At 43.1% G+C, this 15,450-nt stretch overlaps 1 protein-coding gene across 1 annotated transcript in view; it reads right to left on the bottom strand.

Annotated features, from left to right (window-relative positions):
• Positions 1-15,450, bottom strand: part of LOC135216964 (intermembrane lipid transfer protein Vps13-like) — an 840,085-nt gene that overhangs the window by 257,182 nt on the left and 567,453 nt on the right. Inside the window, 3 exon segments of the mRNA XM_064252490.1 lie at positions 676-834; positions 1,148-1,297; positions 1,465-1,644. Of these exon segments, the coding sequence (XP_064108560.1) occupies positions 676-834; positions 1,148-1,297; positions 1,465-1,644 (489 nt within the window).

The following is a 15,450-nucleotide window of genomic DNA, read 5'->3' as shown; positions in this document are numbered from 1 at the left end:
GGTCATTTATGGTTAAAAAAATTCATGAGAAAGAAAGATCATTTGAAATAAAAAACATTTTTTTGCAAACCCATTACTCACAATCTTGTGATTAATAAAATTGATATTAAAAAAAGTGTTCCACATTAAAATAATTTAGTATATAAATTACTTTTAATACCTTTTTTTTAATATTCTCTTCACATACTTGATGTTCAAGCCTTTGGTCAGAAGTTGAATACTTATGTAAAGCAGTGGCATATAATGGAGAAAATAAAATTTCCCTAGTTAATTCTCACTTCCTTAAAAAAATTGAAAACAAATGAGTGAAATGCCTATGTTGCAATTTACTTAAATTTGTTAGTTTCAAGGGTACAATAGTTTCTGGAAGAAATTTTAAAGGTTTCAATTTTAAAAAAAGTGGCTTAAGAGGAAAAATTTCACTTAAAAAGTGTTTATAACAAGGCCTTTTTATTTACATACAAATTGCATGAAGTATAACTGTACATTTATCTGAATCATTATGATCCAAGAGCTTGAATGAGAAAGGTTCAATGAAGGTTTATCCTGAATAAGCTGCACATATTAACTGACTTATGATAGGAATGTTAATGTTTTGAGATACATCGTAAACATGTTATTATATTTTAATTAGAATGAGCATAATGGATTTCTACTTTAAAAATATATCCTTACCTGTACACATGAGCTGAGAGTAATGATTCTACATCCCCCATTAACTGATATAGCCACAACCAAGCCCCATTTTTCCCCACTTCGTTTATTTTCAATCTGGAAATATCGCCTGTCTGCTCGTGACACTGGTATGTTACATGATGAGGCTAAAGAAGGAATCTGAAAACAATAAAGCCTGTAAGTTACTTGTTTGCAGAGCCACTTTATTATTATTATTATATATAATTTAGTAGATGAAACCTATTCATATTGAACAAGCCCTCAGGGCCCATTGACTTGAAATTCCATCTTCCAAAGAAAATGGTGTTCATTACGAAAAAAATAACAGAAAGCAAAGGGAAATATTTAAATATTTCAATCCACCCTAAAGTTCCAGCAATTAAGGTCACGAAACATTTTCTCAGATTCAGAATCACTACCTACACGATTCAGAACTCAACAATGTTAAAGTCAGATAGAAAACTTCACTCACTGTTATTTTAATTGTGCGTTCTTTGTCAGCAACGCAGTCAGAAACAAGGGAAGATGCTCTTGTATGTTTTTGAATAACTTGCTTCACCTCTACTTCTGCTCCAGATTCCACAGTCACTTCATCAACATTTTCTCCCCCTTCCGTGGCTACCTGTTTGATATAAAAATTGAACATGAATATTAGCTCTTCATGACACTTCTAATGTTTTTCAAAGTCATTTTAATTTTATCTGTTGAGGGTCAGTTCATTCATGACAAACTAGAGTATTATCTATGTATCTTGATAAAAAAAAAACAAATTGGAAAAAGTGATCTTACCTGAAAATCAGAACCTTTCACAACTACATTAATATGCATGCCCGTGTAATTAACAATGCGGTAAGGGGCTGTAAGTGTATCTCTTGCAGTCAGCTGGCGCTTGTATGCATCAGTGAATGCCCCTGACAGAGATGTCAAAACTTCGAAAAATGTTCTTGTCATTGTTAGCTGGAGAGGTGCCTGAAAAATCCATACATAGTACTAAATAAATTATAATATTAAACCTATCATGAATTAAATGAGTGCTCTGTTCTACACAGATCAACCCTTCTATGGCATGTCAGATATTAAGTTATTCTGCTGGATAACAATATAAGCCCTCAATGTAAAAATATTTGTATGCTAAAAAACAATAAAATAGTTTTAAAAAGGAAATTTTACACAAATTTTACTTATATAAAAATCCATTTTCATAGAACTTGCCTACATCCAAATTGAAGAGAATGAATGCAGAAAGGGCTGCAATGAACTAACTAATTCTGCAATACCAGATAACCTATTAGCACCTGCCAAGACTTGAATATAAGTTTGGGGGGACGAGAAAATATCTGGATGGTCTCCTAGAAACCCTGTACCTTATCCCCTAAATGATGAACCTAGCAAAGATGAAGCTGTAGTAGTCACAAAAAGGCAAGAAGACAGCATGCAGCAGAGATGAAGTGTAAAGCAAAAAACTGGCAATTAAATAGTCCATGTACAAATCAACCCAAGCCATGAACTGGCCCTGAAACTCAGGAGGCATCCATCTTCTTCAAGCAAGTCAAGAATGAGATGTACACTGTATGAAGAATTCCAACACAGAGCAAATGAACGCAATTACAGGAGAAGGTAGGAGACTGTATGGACAGTCAATGAAAAGACAGATTCTTTCCAAGAATAAGGGGTAATGCATTTAGGGAGGTAAGGGTTTGTTAGTTGATCAGACTGAAGGGGTCAAAACCAGAGTAGGCCTATGCTTCTAAATGAGTCTTGACAGCATTAAGATCATAGAGGAACCTCTGATTTATAGACCAGTCAACAAACAATGAACAACTCTTGAGGTGAACACTGCAGGTGGTCCCTACACAAAGGGCTCTTCAAATGCAGGTCCTTTACAAAGAATAGGTTAGAGAAGAACAATTCAAATGAAGTTTCAAAGGAGGAGTAGTAGTTATTACCAATGAGAAAGATGATAGCTAATTTAAACATTTTTTTACTGACACAGTAGTGCCTCAGGATACGAAATTAATCCGTTCCGAAGCAGCCTTCGTAACCTGATTTTTTTGTATCTCAAACCACATTTTACATGTAAATTGCCTAATTCGTTCCAAGCCCTACAAAAACACTACAGTAAATATCATAATAAAGCTAAATTGACCAATAAACAATGAAATACAACAGTTTGGACCATTCAATACTAACATAACCTATACTATACCTGTAAATATGATATTGTAATGATACAATTAAGTTTGTTCATACTTACCTGGCAGATATATATATAGCTGTATTTTTTCCGAATCCGACAGAGAAATTTAACACTTACGACACACGCAGTGGGAGTCAGGTGGTTAGTACCCATTCCCGCCGCTGGGAGGCGGGTATCAGGAATCATTCCCATTTTCTATTCATAATTTTTTTATTTCCACTGTCTCCTGAGGGGAGGTGGGTGGGTACTTGATTATATATATCTGCCAGGTAAGTATGAACAAACTTAATTGTATCATTACAATATCATTTTGTTCATGAAACTTACCTGTCAGATATATATATAGCTGAATCCCACCTTTGGTGGTGGGAGTAGACAGAATAGAAGATTTTAGGAAACATATATATGCAGATAATTGATATCTTGATTCCTTACCTGTTAGCATAGCTGACTTCGTGGTTACTGCCGCGTAAGTCTGCTTGTGCTACTAGACTTGCCAGCGAGGTAGAGACCTATAGCTGGTGCACTCCAGATGATCTGTCAACAGGGGCGAGACCACGACGTGACTAGACCATTGACCATACAAATGAGGGCAACGAAGTAAAAACAAACCACCTGGCGTAGCCTACCAAAGTATCCCACTAGACTAAGCTAATGGAAGGGAGATCCGCCGCAGGCGGTCAACCCCACAACCATAACACAAGTTAAAAACTCCCCTAAACCGTTAAAGGATAGGATGAGCGCTACCTCCTGCCCCCAAAAACAGTGTCTGCAGCGACGTATGGTCCGAGCGAGTAACAATTTTCGTATGTTGCTTTCACCTCCCGCAGGTAGTATGAAGCGAACACCGAATTGCTTGCGCCAATAGTGGCGCCCAAATGTCTTTGATTGCCATATTTTTGTGAAAAGCCACCCCGAAGTAGCAATAGCCCTCAACTCGTGGGCTTTCACTTTCAGAAGCTCCATGTCACTTTCACTACACTTTTCATGGGTCTCCTTAACCGTACTTCTTAAGAAGAACGCCAGTGCATTCTTCGACATCGGAAGATCTGGTTTTTTCACAGAGCCACAAGTTCTCCGAAGAACCTCTGCATGCTCTGGTTCTCTGCAAATAAAACTTGAGAGCCCTGACAGGACACAGGACTCTCTCGCTTCAGGTCCCACTAGCTCCGACAACCCCTTGATCTCGAACGTTCTCGGCCAAGGGTTTTTGGAAGGGTTCTCGTTCTTTGCTAAGAACGTAGGACTTAAGGAACAAACCTGCACTATGATTCCTTGAAACCCAATATGCTTGCTTATGACTTGAATTCGCTAACCCTCTTCGCCGTCGCCAGAGCGGTTAGGAAAATGGTCTTCTTAGTAAGATTCCTAAGAGAGGCTAAATGGAGCGGTTCAAATTGACTCGACATGAGAAACTTCAGTACCACGTCTAAGTTCCACGATGGTACTTTCGGTTGGAGAACTTTCACAGTCTCAAATGATCTAATAGATCATGAATGTCTCTATCATTCGCTAAGTCGAGTCCTCTATGTCTGAAGACCACAAGAAAAGCACGCTTCTGTAGCCTTTAAGCGTTGGGAAGCTGGCTAGTTTCGCTTCTTTCCTAAGGTGAAGAAGGAAATCTGCTATCTGGCTCACAGAGGTTGAGGTGGAGGAAATGCCCTTCCTTCTGCACCAACTTCTAAAGACAGCCCACTTTGATTGGTAAACTGCGATTGAGGAGGGCCTCCTTGCGGTGGCAATCGCCGTTGCCACAGGTCTTGAAAACCCCTCGCTCTGGCCAACTTCTTGATAGTCTGAACGCAGTCAGACTCAGAGCGGGAGGTTTTTGTGGTACCTCTCGAAGTGGGGCTGTCTGAGTAGATCTTTCCTTAGGGGCAGAGTCCTCGGAAAGTCTACTAGGAAGGACATCACCTCCGTGAACCAGTCGGCCGCTGGCCAGAAGGGGGCGATGAGGGTCATTCTCGCTCCTTCTGATGCAGCGAACTTCCTCATTACTTCCCCGAGGACTTTGAATGGGGAAAAGCGTAAATGTCTAGTCCCGACCAATTCCACAGTAGGGCGTCTAACTGCCACTCGCTCCCGGGTCCAGAACTGGGGAGCAATACAGCGGAAGTCTCTTCGTTCGGGAAGTTGCGAAAACGTCCACATGAGGACGTCCCCACAGCTTCCATAGTGCCTGGCATACTTCCTGATGAAGGGTCCATTCCGTCGGCAGAAGCTGTCCTTGCCGACTGAGAAGGTCCGCTCGCACGTTTTCCACGCCTGACACAAACCTTGTCAGAATCGTGACGTTTGCGACTTCGCCCAAATCAGGATATTCCTCGCGATGACGAACAGAGAATGAGATGTTGAGTTCCCCCCTGTTTCCTGAGGTATGCCAAGGCTGTGGTGTTGTCCGAGTTTATCTGAACCACTTTGCTGGAGACTTCCTCTTCGAAGAACCTTAGAGCAAGGTAAACCGCTGAGAGTTCTTTTAGATTGATGTGCCAGGACACCTGTTCCCCTCTCCAGGTGCCTGACACTTCTCTCCCTCCCAGTGTGCTCCCCAACCCGTGGAGGACGCGTCGGAAAACAACACTAGGTCGGGGTTCCGAAGCTTGAGCGAAAGTCCTTCCGCAAGCTTCTTTGGATCCAACCACCATTTGAGGTGCTTTTTTCACTTCTTCCGTCAAAAACAAGACCTCTTCTAGATCCTGTTTGCGTGACCAATTGCTTGAGAGGAAGAACTGAAGTGGTCGGAGGTGCAACCTTCCCAGAGAAACAAAGTTCTCCAGTGAGGAAATGGTCCCCAGCAGACTCATCCATTCCCTCACCGAGCATGTTTCCTTCCTAGAAAGGCCGACACTTTGTCCAGGCATTGAAGTTGTCGCCCCTGGGACGGAAAAGCCCGAAAAGCCACTGAGTCCATCTGAATCCCCAAGAATAAGACTAAGATTGAGAAGGAGTCAGATGCGACTTCTCGAGATTCACCAGAAGTCCCAGGGATTTGCTAACGACAGAGTCGTGTGAAGGTCCTTCAGACACCTGTCTGGCGATGAGGCTCGAATAAGCCAGTCGTTTAGGTAGAGAGAGATCCTTATTTCCGCAAGATGGAGCCACCTCGCAACGTTCTTCATAAGAACGGTGAACACCATCGGCGCCGTGCTGAGACCGAAGCAGAGTGTCCCTGAATTGGAAAATCTTTCCCTTTCAGGACAAACCGCAGGTATTTCCTTGATCGGGGATGGATGGGGACGTGAAAGTATGCGTCCTGAAGGTCTAACGAGACCATCCAATCCCCCGGTCTTCAAAGCTGCAAGCACGGATTGAGGTGTCTCCATCTTGAACTTCTGCTTGGTAACGAAGCGATTTAGACTGCTGACATCCAGAACGGGGCGCCACCCCCATGACTGCTTCGGCACTAGGAACAGACGGTTGTAAAACCCCGGAGAACTCCGGTCGAAGACCTGTTCCACTGCCTGCTTCTCGATCATTTGATCTAGTAGATCGTGAAGCACTTTCTGCTTTTCTCCCTGATACGACGGAGACAAATCCTTTGGTGTCGAAGACAGCGGGGGTAACATCAGGAAAGGAATTCTGTACCCCTTCTTGACGATGTCCAGAGCCAAGCGTCGGCACGTCTCTCTTCCCAAGCTTTTCGCGAAATGTAGAAGCCTGCTCCTACCGGTGTCTGAAGGACTTCCCTCGCACTTCTTGCTCTTGGAAGGAGCGGGAGTCTTTGCCTCTGTAAAAGAGGCCTCTTCCTCGAGGGGCTGGCTTCGAGGAAGAAGCGGATCGAAAGGGCTTCGACTTCTTCAAAGCAGAGGACCCAGAAGACGAAGAAGTAGTAGGCTTCCTAGAAGACTGTGCTAGAAGGTCTTGAGTTGCTTTCTCCTGGAGACTAGCAGCTATATCCTTTATCATAGACTGGGGGAAGAGATGTTCTGAGAAAGGAGCGAAAAGAAGATCCGCTTTTTGCGCTGGTGAGACCGACTTTGCAGTAAAATTGCAAAAAAGTGCTCTTTTCTTAAGCAGTCCCGTGCTGAAATGAGCAGCCAATCCTCAGAACCATCCCTGACGGCCTTGTCCATGCAAGACAATACACTGGACAGCTCCCCCAGACTGATGGAATCAGAACTCCTGGACCTGGCATCCAATACTCCCAGGCACCAGTCAAGAAAATTAAAGACCTCTAGTGTCCTGAAGAGGCCTTTAAGGTGAAAGTCTAACTCGCTATGTGTCCACGAGACCTTCGAGGAAGACAAAAAAGATCTTCTGGTGGCGTCTACAATGCTACCAAAGTCTCCTTGAGCTGAGGCTGGAAGCTTGACTCCGACGTTTTCTCCCGTCTCATACCACATACCAGCTTTGCCACCGAGTCTTGAAGGTGGTAAAGCGAAAGAAGTCTTGCCCGAAGCTTTCCTCTTTTCCATCCAATCATGGACCTTTCTCAAAGCTTGCTTCGTAGAAAGCGACTTCTTCATTCTCACAAAGCCCGAGATCTTAGCAGCTTTGGAAGACGAAAACTGAGAGGGAGGAGTACGTGGAGCTTCAGGTTGGAAAGTGTCTGCAAAGACTGATTGAAGTAAACGAGTCAAAACCTTGTAGTCCGTCGAAACTGGAGCCAACTTTGCTGTTCTTCGTCCACTTCGACGGAAAGCGTCACTAACTTCCTCTTCAGAACACTGGAGAAGTCGGAGGAAGTAAAGAAGAGTCCCGAGCTTTCTCAAAAACAAAAGAGAAAAGAACGGCGAACAGGAAGAGTTCCCGGCCTCCGCTTGTGCTTGCGGAAGTGGAAAAACTGACGTCCGTAGGCGCTGCGTTTGGCGTCCGAAGCCAATCTACTGGCGCCGACAGAAGCGCGCTCAAACGCCGCAGGTGTACACCTGGCGTCCACTTGTGCGCGCTGAGCGTCCACTGGTGCGCGCCGAGCGTCCACTGATGCGCGCCAAGCGTCCACTGGTGCACGCCGAGCGTCCACTAAAACTCGCTGAGCGTCCACTGGCGCTCGCGAAACTTGCACCGAGTCACGTTCGGCGTCCACAAAAGCGCGTTTGACTTTCACAGAAGCGCGCTCGGCATCTAAAGAAACTCGCTTCTTATCCACAAGTTTCGTAGGAGCGGAAACAACCGCTTCACGAGAGCGAGAAACGAATTTCTCGCCTCCTCTAGAAAGTTGCTGGGGAGCAGAACGAACTCTAGAGGGAGACTCAAATGGTAGAGAGAGACGAGCGAGGAGAGGGAGAGGGAGAACGCCTCGACCTCTTCACAGGAAGATTATCATCCTTCCTACGGCGACGTGGAACAGTCTCTCTCGAAGGAAAAAAACTCTCGAAGTTGCTGCTGAAGAGACTGGAGAATCTTGCTTGTAGGTGAAGCCTCCTTTTCTGGGGAGGGGCTGATCATGATGAGCAGGAGAGTGGCGATGGGGGACGCCTTCTTGCTACTCCCAGGAACCGCCGCTTCACGCACCTTAGAGCGACTGCGGCGCTCGAAAGAAACAAAAATTCAGGGAAGACTCCGCCTCCGAATAATCCTTACGCTTCTTCTGCGGAGAAAAGCAGCAAACGCACTATCGGGCGACGAGCAAAGTTCCGGAGAACAACTTGGACGTGAAGCGTCCCGCACGCGAGCCGTCCCCTTTTTCAGCGGACGTGAAGCGGTATGAGAGCTCCACCCCTTGCGCGGGGAGGAAGCTTCAGAAGAAGAAAAGCACTCCTTGAGAAGACGTGCACGCGCACGCTCCTTGGCAGTCTGGGTATGTTCGTCAGAAGCTGCCGAAGGCACGCCAGATCGGTGGGGTTCCTCGAACCCTAAACCCTCTTCGACTTTCGACATGCTCTCTCCCCGTAATCTGGGAGTCAAGCAGAGGTCTAGGTCTAGAGGCGGAATGAGGCCGATCTGACGCACCCTACACTACACAAAAAGGGGCACTTTCACTGCACTTCTCTTCACTTTTGCTCTCCAGAGCTAACACTTTTGATTCTAAGTTACGAATCGACTCAAGAATTAGCGATAATGTATTACCTTCTACCGACACTGTCTCAGGGGCCGGAGGCAACACTACAGGGGTAGGAGCATAATCTACAGAAGGAGGGTTAGCAGGAGAATAATTAAATCTTGCCTACCTGAAACACTCCTGGAGGAAGACCTCCTTAACCTATCTCGCTCAAGTTTCTTAAGATAGGGTTTCATACGCCTTCCATTCCGACTCTGTTAGTCTTTCACACTCCTTACAACGACTTTCAAACGTACATTCATTCCCCCTGCAAACTTTACAAACAGAATGTGGGTCTACTGAAGCTTTCAGTAGCCTACCTCTACATTCAGACATGGAACAAAATCTAGCGCTAGCAGAGCTAGACCCTGACATCTTGATCAAAGAAAAATCAATACCAAATTCAAATCAAACCAAAGTCAACGTGTGCCAAGCCACCGATCCAATTCAGATACCAAAGAAAAACCAAAAGGGATACTCAAGTAGCTAGTAAGTTTCCAAAATCTGGACGGAGGTGCTGCAACAAGGTGTTTTCCAGCACCGGCGACAGAAAAATTATGAATAGAAAATGGGAATGATTCCTGATACCCGCCTCCCAGCGGCGGGAATGGGTACTAACCACCTGACTCCCACTGCGTGTGTCGTAAGTGTTTAAATTTCTGTCGGATTCGGAAAAATACAGCTATATATATATCTGACAGGTAAGTTTCATGAACAAAAAAGTGTATTAGTGTACATGGTACAAGAAATACTGTACGTACATATTTAGTAAAATGTGGAACCTTACCTTACAAGTGAGGCGATCTCCAAAAGTGGCGACAGAGGAGGAGGAGGACAAATGGCAGAAAACATGAACACTTAACTTTACAAAACATATTAACCCTCTTACGCCGAATGGATGCATTAAACGTCGAGTCAAAATGTCTCCCGTTTGCCGAATGGACGTATCATACGTCGACTCAAAAAAGTTGTTTTAAAAATTCGCAGAAAAATACTTATAGGCCTACCAGCTGAAAACTTTTGAATCACGCGCCTTGGGGGATGCTGGGAGTTCACGGATCAAGGCATTGTTTTGTTTACAATCGTTACGCAGGCGCGCAAGCGCGAATTTCTTTCTCATCGCACTAAAAAGTATCAGTGACACATCTCAAAAATTATTTCGTCACTTTGACATAATTTTTGCACCATTTTAAATTATCCTTTACATGAAGTATTATATATGGAAATGAGCGCAATTTCATGTGAAATACAACAAAAAAAATACTCATGATTGTAGGTTTTATCAGTTTTGAAATATTTTCATATAAATAACGATAAGTGCAAAAATTTCAACCTTCGGTCAACTTTGACTCTACCGAAATGGTCGAGAAACACAATTGTAAGCTAAAACTCTTATATTATAGTAATATTTAATCATTAGCCTTAATTTTGCAACAAATTGGACATCTCTAGCACAATATTTCGATTTATGGTGAATTTATGAAAAAACTTTTTCCTTACCTTCGCACGGTAACTCTTCCGATAAATTTTTTCGTGCGATTGTCCTAATGTTTGCACCATTTAAAATTAGCTGTTACATAAAGTCTTATATGTGAAAATGTGCACAATTTCATGTAAAATACAACTAAAAATGATTGAAGGTTGTAGCTTTTCTCTTTTTTCGAAATATTTGCATATAAATCACGATAAATAGAAAAAAAACCACGTTCGGTCAAATTTGACTCTACCGAAATAGTTGAAAAACGCTATTGTAAGCTAAAGCTCTTACGACCTAGTAATATTCTGTCATTTATCTTCATTTTGAAACAAATTTGAAGTCTCTAGAACAATATTGTGATTTATGGTGAATTTTTGAAAAATATATTCAACTTCCCTCCGCGCGCCAATTCGCGGCTGCAAGTCTCCGAAATGCGTACATTGCATTATCCTAATATTTGCTCCTTTTCATATTAGCCGTTTTATAGAGTTTCATATATCAAAATGTGCGCAAATTTATGAATAATACAATAAAAAATAATTGAAGGTTGTATCTTTTCCCATCTCCGAAATATGTGCATATAAAAAAATATATATATAAAAATTTCAACATTCTGTCAACTTTAACTCGTCTTAAATGGTCGAAATCTGCAATTCTAATCCAAAACTCTTACAGTATCGTAATATTCAATCATTTGTCTTCATTTTGAAACAAATTGGAAGTCTCTAGAACAATATTTAGATTTACAGTGAATTTTTTAAAATAACATTTTTTTACGTCCGCGCGTTACGAATTCGTACATCATTTTATGATAATATTTTTCCGGTGTTGATTTTATTGTTTTACAATGTATTATATATCAAAATGATTGCAATTTAGTGTACAATACAACAAAAAAAAAGTAACTCATTAGCTTTGACCGTGTTTTGCACAGCATGATTTGAATACAATTATGTATGAATTTTTTTTTTTGCTACCATATATCGCATTATTTATATATGATAATGATATTATTTTTCATTTCTGATGGTTGCATACTAAACTTCAAGCAATGACAAAAAAATATGCCAAAATTGAACTCTTAATCTTCAAAACTAAGCGCGCTGTGATTTTTTGAAAAAATAATTTTTTCCGTTTCCGCGCTCAATCCAAACCAGCCCCGGTATACGGGAGAGGTTTTGATTTTTAGGGCTTCGGCATAAGAGGGTTAAAAAATGGCAGAAAACATTAACAACAAACTTTACGAAACACATTAACAAATGGCAGAAAACATTAAAACTCAACTTTACAACAACTTAAAAGTTAAATTTTTTCTTTTTCTTTTCTTGATTTTTACATTTATTTTTTGTTTACTTTTTTATACTTTAGTTTTTTCTTTTTTTCCAAAATTTCAATTTCTTCAGCACTTTCAACTTTCTGTTTTTTCGTATCATTTGGATCTTCCTGTTTGCTTTCTACTAATAAAGGCCTCTTTAAAAAATAACTATCCAAGGAAGATTGCTTCTGCCTGCTTTTCACAATGTTCCTGAAACGACTCGGGCAAACGTCATTGAAGTGCGCAAGCATACAACCTGTGTAAGCCTTTTCAGGGTATCTCTTTTCTACAAATGATTGCACTTTATGAAAAGCAGCTAGAGCATCCTTAATTTCTGCCGTTGTCATAGGGTCCTCCTCCTCCTCCTTGCAGCTACAAGAGAACTCTTCTTGAATGATGTTATGTTGCATGGCCTCCAACTCCTTCAGGTCATCCGTTGTAAGCTCCTCTTGGTGCTCCTCGAAAAGGTCATAGATGTCGTCCTAGTCGACGACCAGCCACATGGACTTGTCGAGTGCAATGATCTCGTCAAGATCTGGTTAAAACAGTTTCAGGATCGTCGACTGTTTCTGAATCTGCATCAGCTTCGCCCACGTTGAATCCCTTGAAGTCTCGAGCTGATACAGCATCAGGCCAGAGTTTCCTCCACGAAGAATTCAAGGTTCGCCTCAACACCTCCTGCCAAGCTTGATCGATGAGTCGGATGCATATCACAATATCGAAATGCTCCTTCCAAAATTGAAGCAAAGTGAGGTTTGTGGTATCGGTGATGTTGAAACATCTCTTGAAAAGATGTTTCACATACAGCTTCTTGAAGTTCGATATCACTTGCTGGGCCATGGGCAGGAGGAGAGGGGTGGTGTTAAGCGGAAGATAAAGAACCTTGATAAAAGAATACTCCGCTAGGATATCTTCCTCGAGGCCAGGAGGGTGAGCAGGGGCATTGTCCAACAACAGCAGGCATTTCAGAGGGAGGCGCTTCTCTTCCAAGAATTTCTTCACTGTCGGGCCGAAACACAGATTTACCCACTCGGTAAACAAAAGTCGTTACCCAGGCTTTCGCATTAGCCCTCCATATCACTGGAAGCTTCTCCTTTAGCACTTTGTGGGCCTTGAAGGCTCGAGGAGTCTACGAATGATACACAAGTAGGGGCTTGACCTTACAATCCCCACTGGCCTTCGAACAAAGTGCAAACATAAGCCTGTCTTTCATAGGCTTATGCCTGGGTACCTTCCTCTCTTCCTCCGTGATGTACATCTGACGAGGCATTTTTTAAAAAAAAAGGCCAGTCTCGTCACAGTTGAACTTGCTGAGAACGTAGCCTTCGTTGATCATAATCTCGTCAAACGTCTTAATAAAGGCTTTGGCCGCTTTCGTGTCCAAGTTGGCAGCCTCCCCATGCCGCACAACTGAATGGTTGCCAGTCCGTTTATGGAATTTATCAAACCACCCACGAGAAGCCTTTTAGTCTGGGGTTGGTGTCGATGTCCCTTCTCCTCCATCGTCTTTGGCCTGCGGAATCAGATCAACAAACATAGCGCTTGCCTTGTGGCAGATTGCCGTCTTGGTTATCGTATCGCCAGCGATTTCTTAGTCTTTAATCCATACAAGAAGCAGCCTCTCCATCTCATCATGCACGTGGGTCCTCCTGTTGGACAAAATAGTCCCGCCCTTGGAAGGTGTAGCTGCTTTAATGGCTTCCTTCTGCTTAAGGATGGTGCCTATCGTCAACGGATTTCGGCCGTATTCCTTAGCGATCACACTCAACCGCATGACAGCTTCATACTTCCTTATTATCTCCATCTTAGTTTCCAAAGAAAGCATCCTCTTCTTTCTGTGAACTTCAGCAACTTGATTGAGTTCACACACAACACGATAAAGTATACATACAAGTAGAAAATGAAATCACTAACACGAATTTACATTAACTAACAAAATACGTAAATGTGAACGAACCAATTCCACGTGCGTACAATAACGCTGATGCGACGAAGTGGCCGAAGGACGCCTTCCTGTGGAGGCATGATGGGATAGATGCTGACAATAGGAGAGCAGGATCTTACAGCGGTGACTAGCGTCAGGAACCAATGGGAGAGCGGGAGGATGGTGGCGAGTCTATCGAGTTAGCGGTGCCCATTTTAAAATTGTTCTCGGCGCTCCGGGCGAATCTCGGACTTTACAGTACACCCTTTTATAACCTGAATTATTTTTGCATGCAGAAGCAAAAAAATCTTTGTCTTTCCTTTCGTAACTTGGATTTTCTGTAAGTAGGGACTTTCGTATGTCGAGGTTCCACTGTACATCAAAACCACTTGTTAGACTAGTATTTGTGAAATACCATAGGAATGCATTGTAAATATGGTATTTTCATTTTAAAATAGCTTTAACCCGCCAATTCGTCGCGCGCACGGCAGAAATTCAAAATTTGCGGCTATCGCCGATAGATGGTTAGGTGATCATACCTGTGCTCCGTCTATCCAGGTACCTGGAACCATTCCCATTTGTCCTTAGAAATTCCATGCCCCTGTTCTCAGAGGGGAGGAGGGAGGGACCTTATATATATGTAACTACCAGGTAAGTATATTTAAAAACTTATTTCTGGGCTCAGCTCGTGTCGCTGCGCGAAATATCCTTTAATCTATTATTTCTAGGGTAAATGTACTAACACATACCAGAGAATAAATAAAATAAAGAAAAAGGTCAGTATAACTGACTCGCTCACCCTCCAGGAGGGTGTCGGTATGAACACTAGGCGAGTGAGACCACTACCACGAGCCAAATGCCAATAGAAAAAATCTCCACTACAAAACCCTCCAAGAGGGGAGCCGACCCACAGAGTGAGCAGCTCGTACTACTACTACTCCATCCCATGCTGCCGACTGCTGCGCCTCTGGTGGCCATCCTTTTCAGTTAGCGCACACGAGTCACACGTGTTATTTTTCTCTCTGTGTTTTTTGTGCCCTTTCATTGGATTTATCTATAATGGAGCGTGCAGCTATCGCAGCAGCTAAGTTAAGTACTCAGTATTTACGGTTAGTTGGTTTTTTCGGGCCCTGAACAATAATTTGCCGTTTTTTAGGTATAAGTACGGTCTCGGGGTCGGAAGCATGGCAGCATGGTTCTGCCTCGTGGTGGGTTCGTTCTTGGTCTCCCATACCTAGAACATCCCCTTATTTATGTACGCTCTATATTATTATCCGCTTTACTTAGGGTACGGTCTACTCAGGTTGTCATGCATGCATGTATTTTACCTTATGTAGGCTTCTTCTATCCAGACCCTAGTCCAGGTTCTTAGTATCGGCCTCTGACTAGCTTTGAGTGGTAGACTTGCCTTCGGGTTAGTCGTACACTCCTGGATTTTTTCTCCTGCTATATTGCTTTCTTTCTTTCATTTTTATTTATTTATACAATGTATTTTGTTATAGTTAGGTTAGTTAGGCGTCTGGCTTAGCCTAGGTCCTGGCTCATTGAGCCTATACTACCGCTCATCAGTTCGGTTGCTTCCCTATAGCATCTCTCTGATCAGTTGGTTTTGGCCCAGTGGGCCTATATGCTACCGCTTTTCAGTTCAGTTTGCTTCCCGATAGCATCTCTCTGATCAGTTGGTTGTCCTAGGCTTAGTTGTCGTATTTGGTCTTACCGCCTCGTGGTCACTTCGTGATCACGGGACAGCCAGACGCCTGTCCAGTCACTTTTCCCCCCCCTCCCGCTCTTCCATAGAGTCGGGCGGGGGTGGGTCGGTCTGCCCATGCTCGCTCCGCATACCCGAGCCTGCCTCCCTCTCTCCCCTCAGGCGGAGGGGCTA

This window comes from Macrobrachium nipponense, chromosome 7 (assembly GCF_015104395.2).
Source record: "Macrobrachium nipponense isolate FS-2020 chromosome 7, ASM1510439v2, whole genome shotgun sequence".
In the NCBI taxonomy this organism is placed as follows: Eukaryota; Metazoa; Arthropoda; class Malacostraca; order Decapoda; family Palaemonidae; genus Macrobrachium; species Macrobrachium nipponense.
This window is presented reverse-complemented; position numbering and strand designations above follow the sequence as displayed.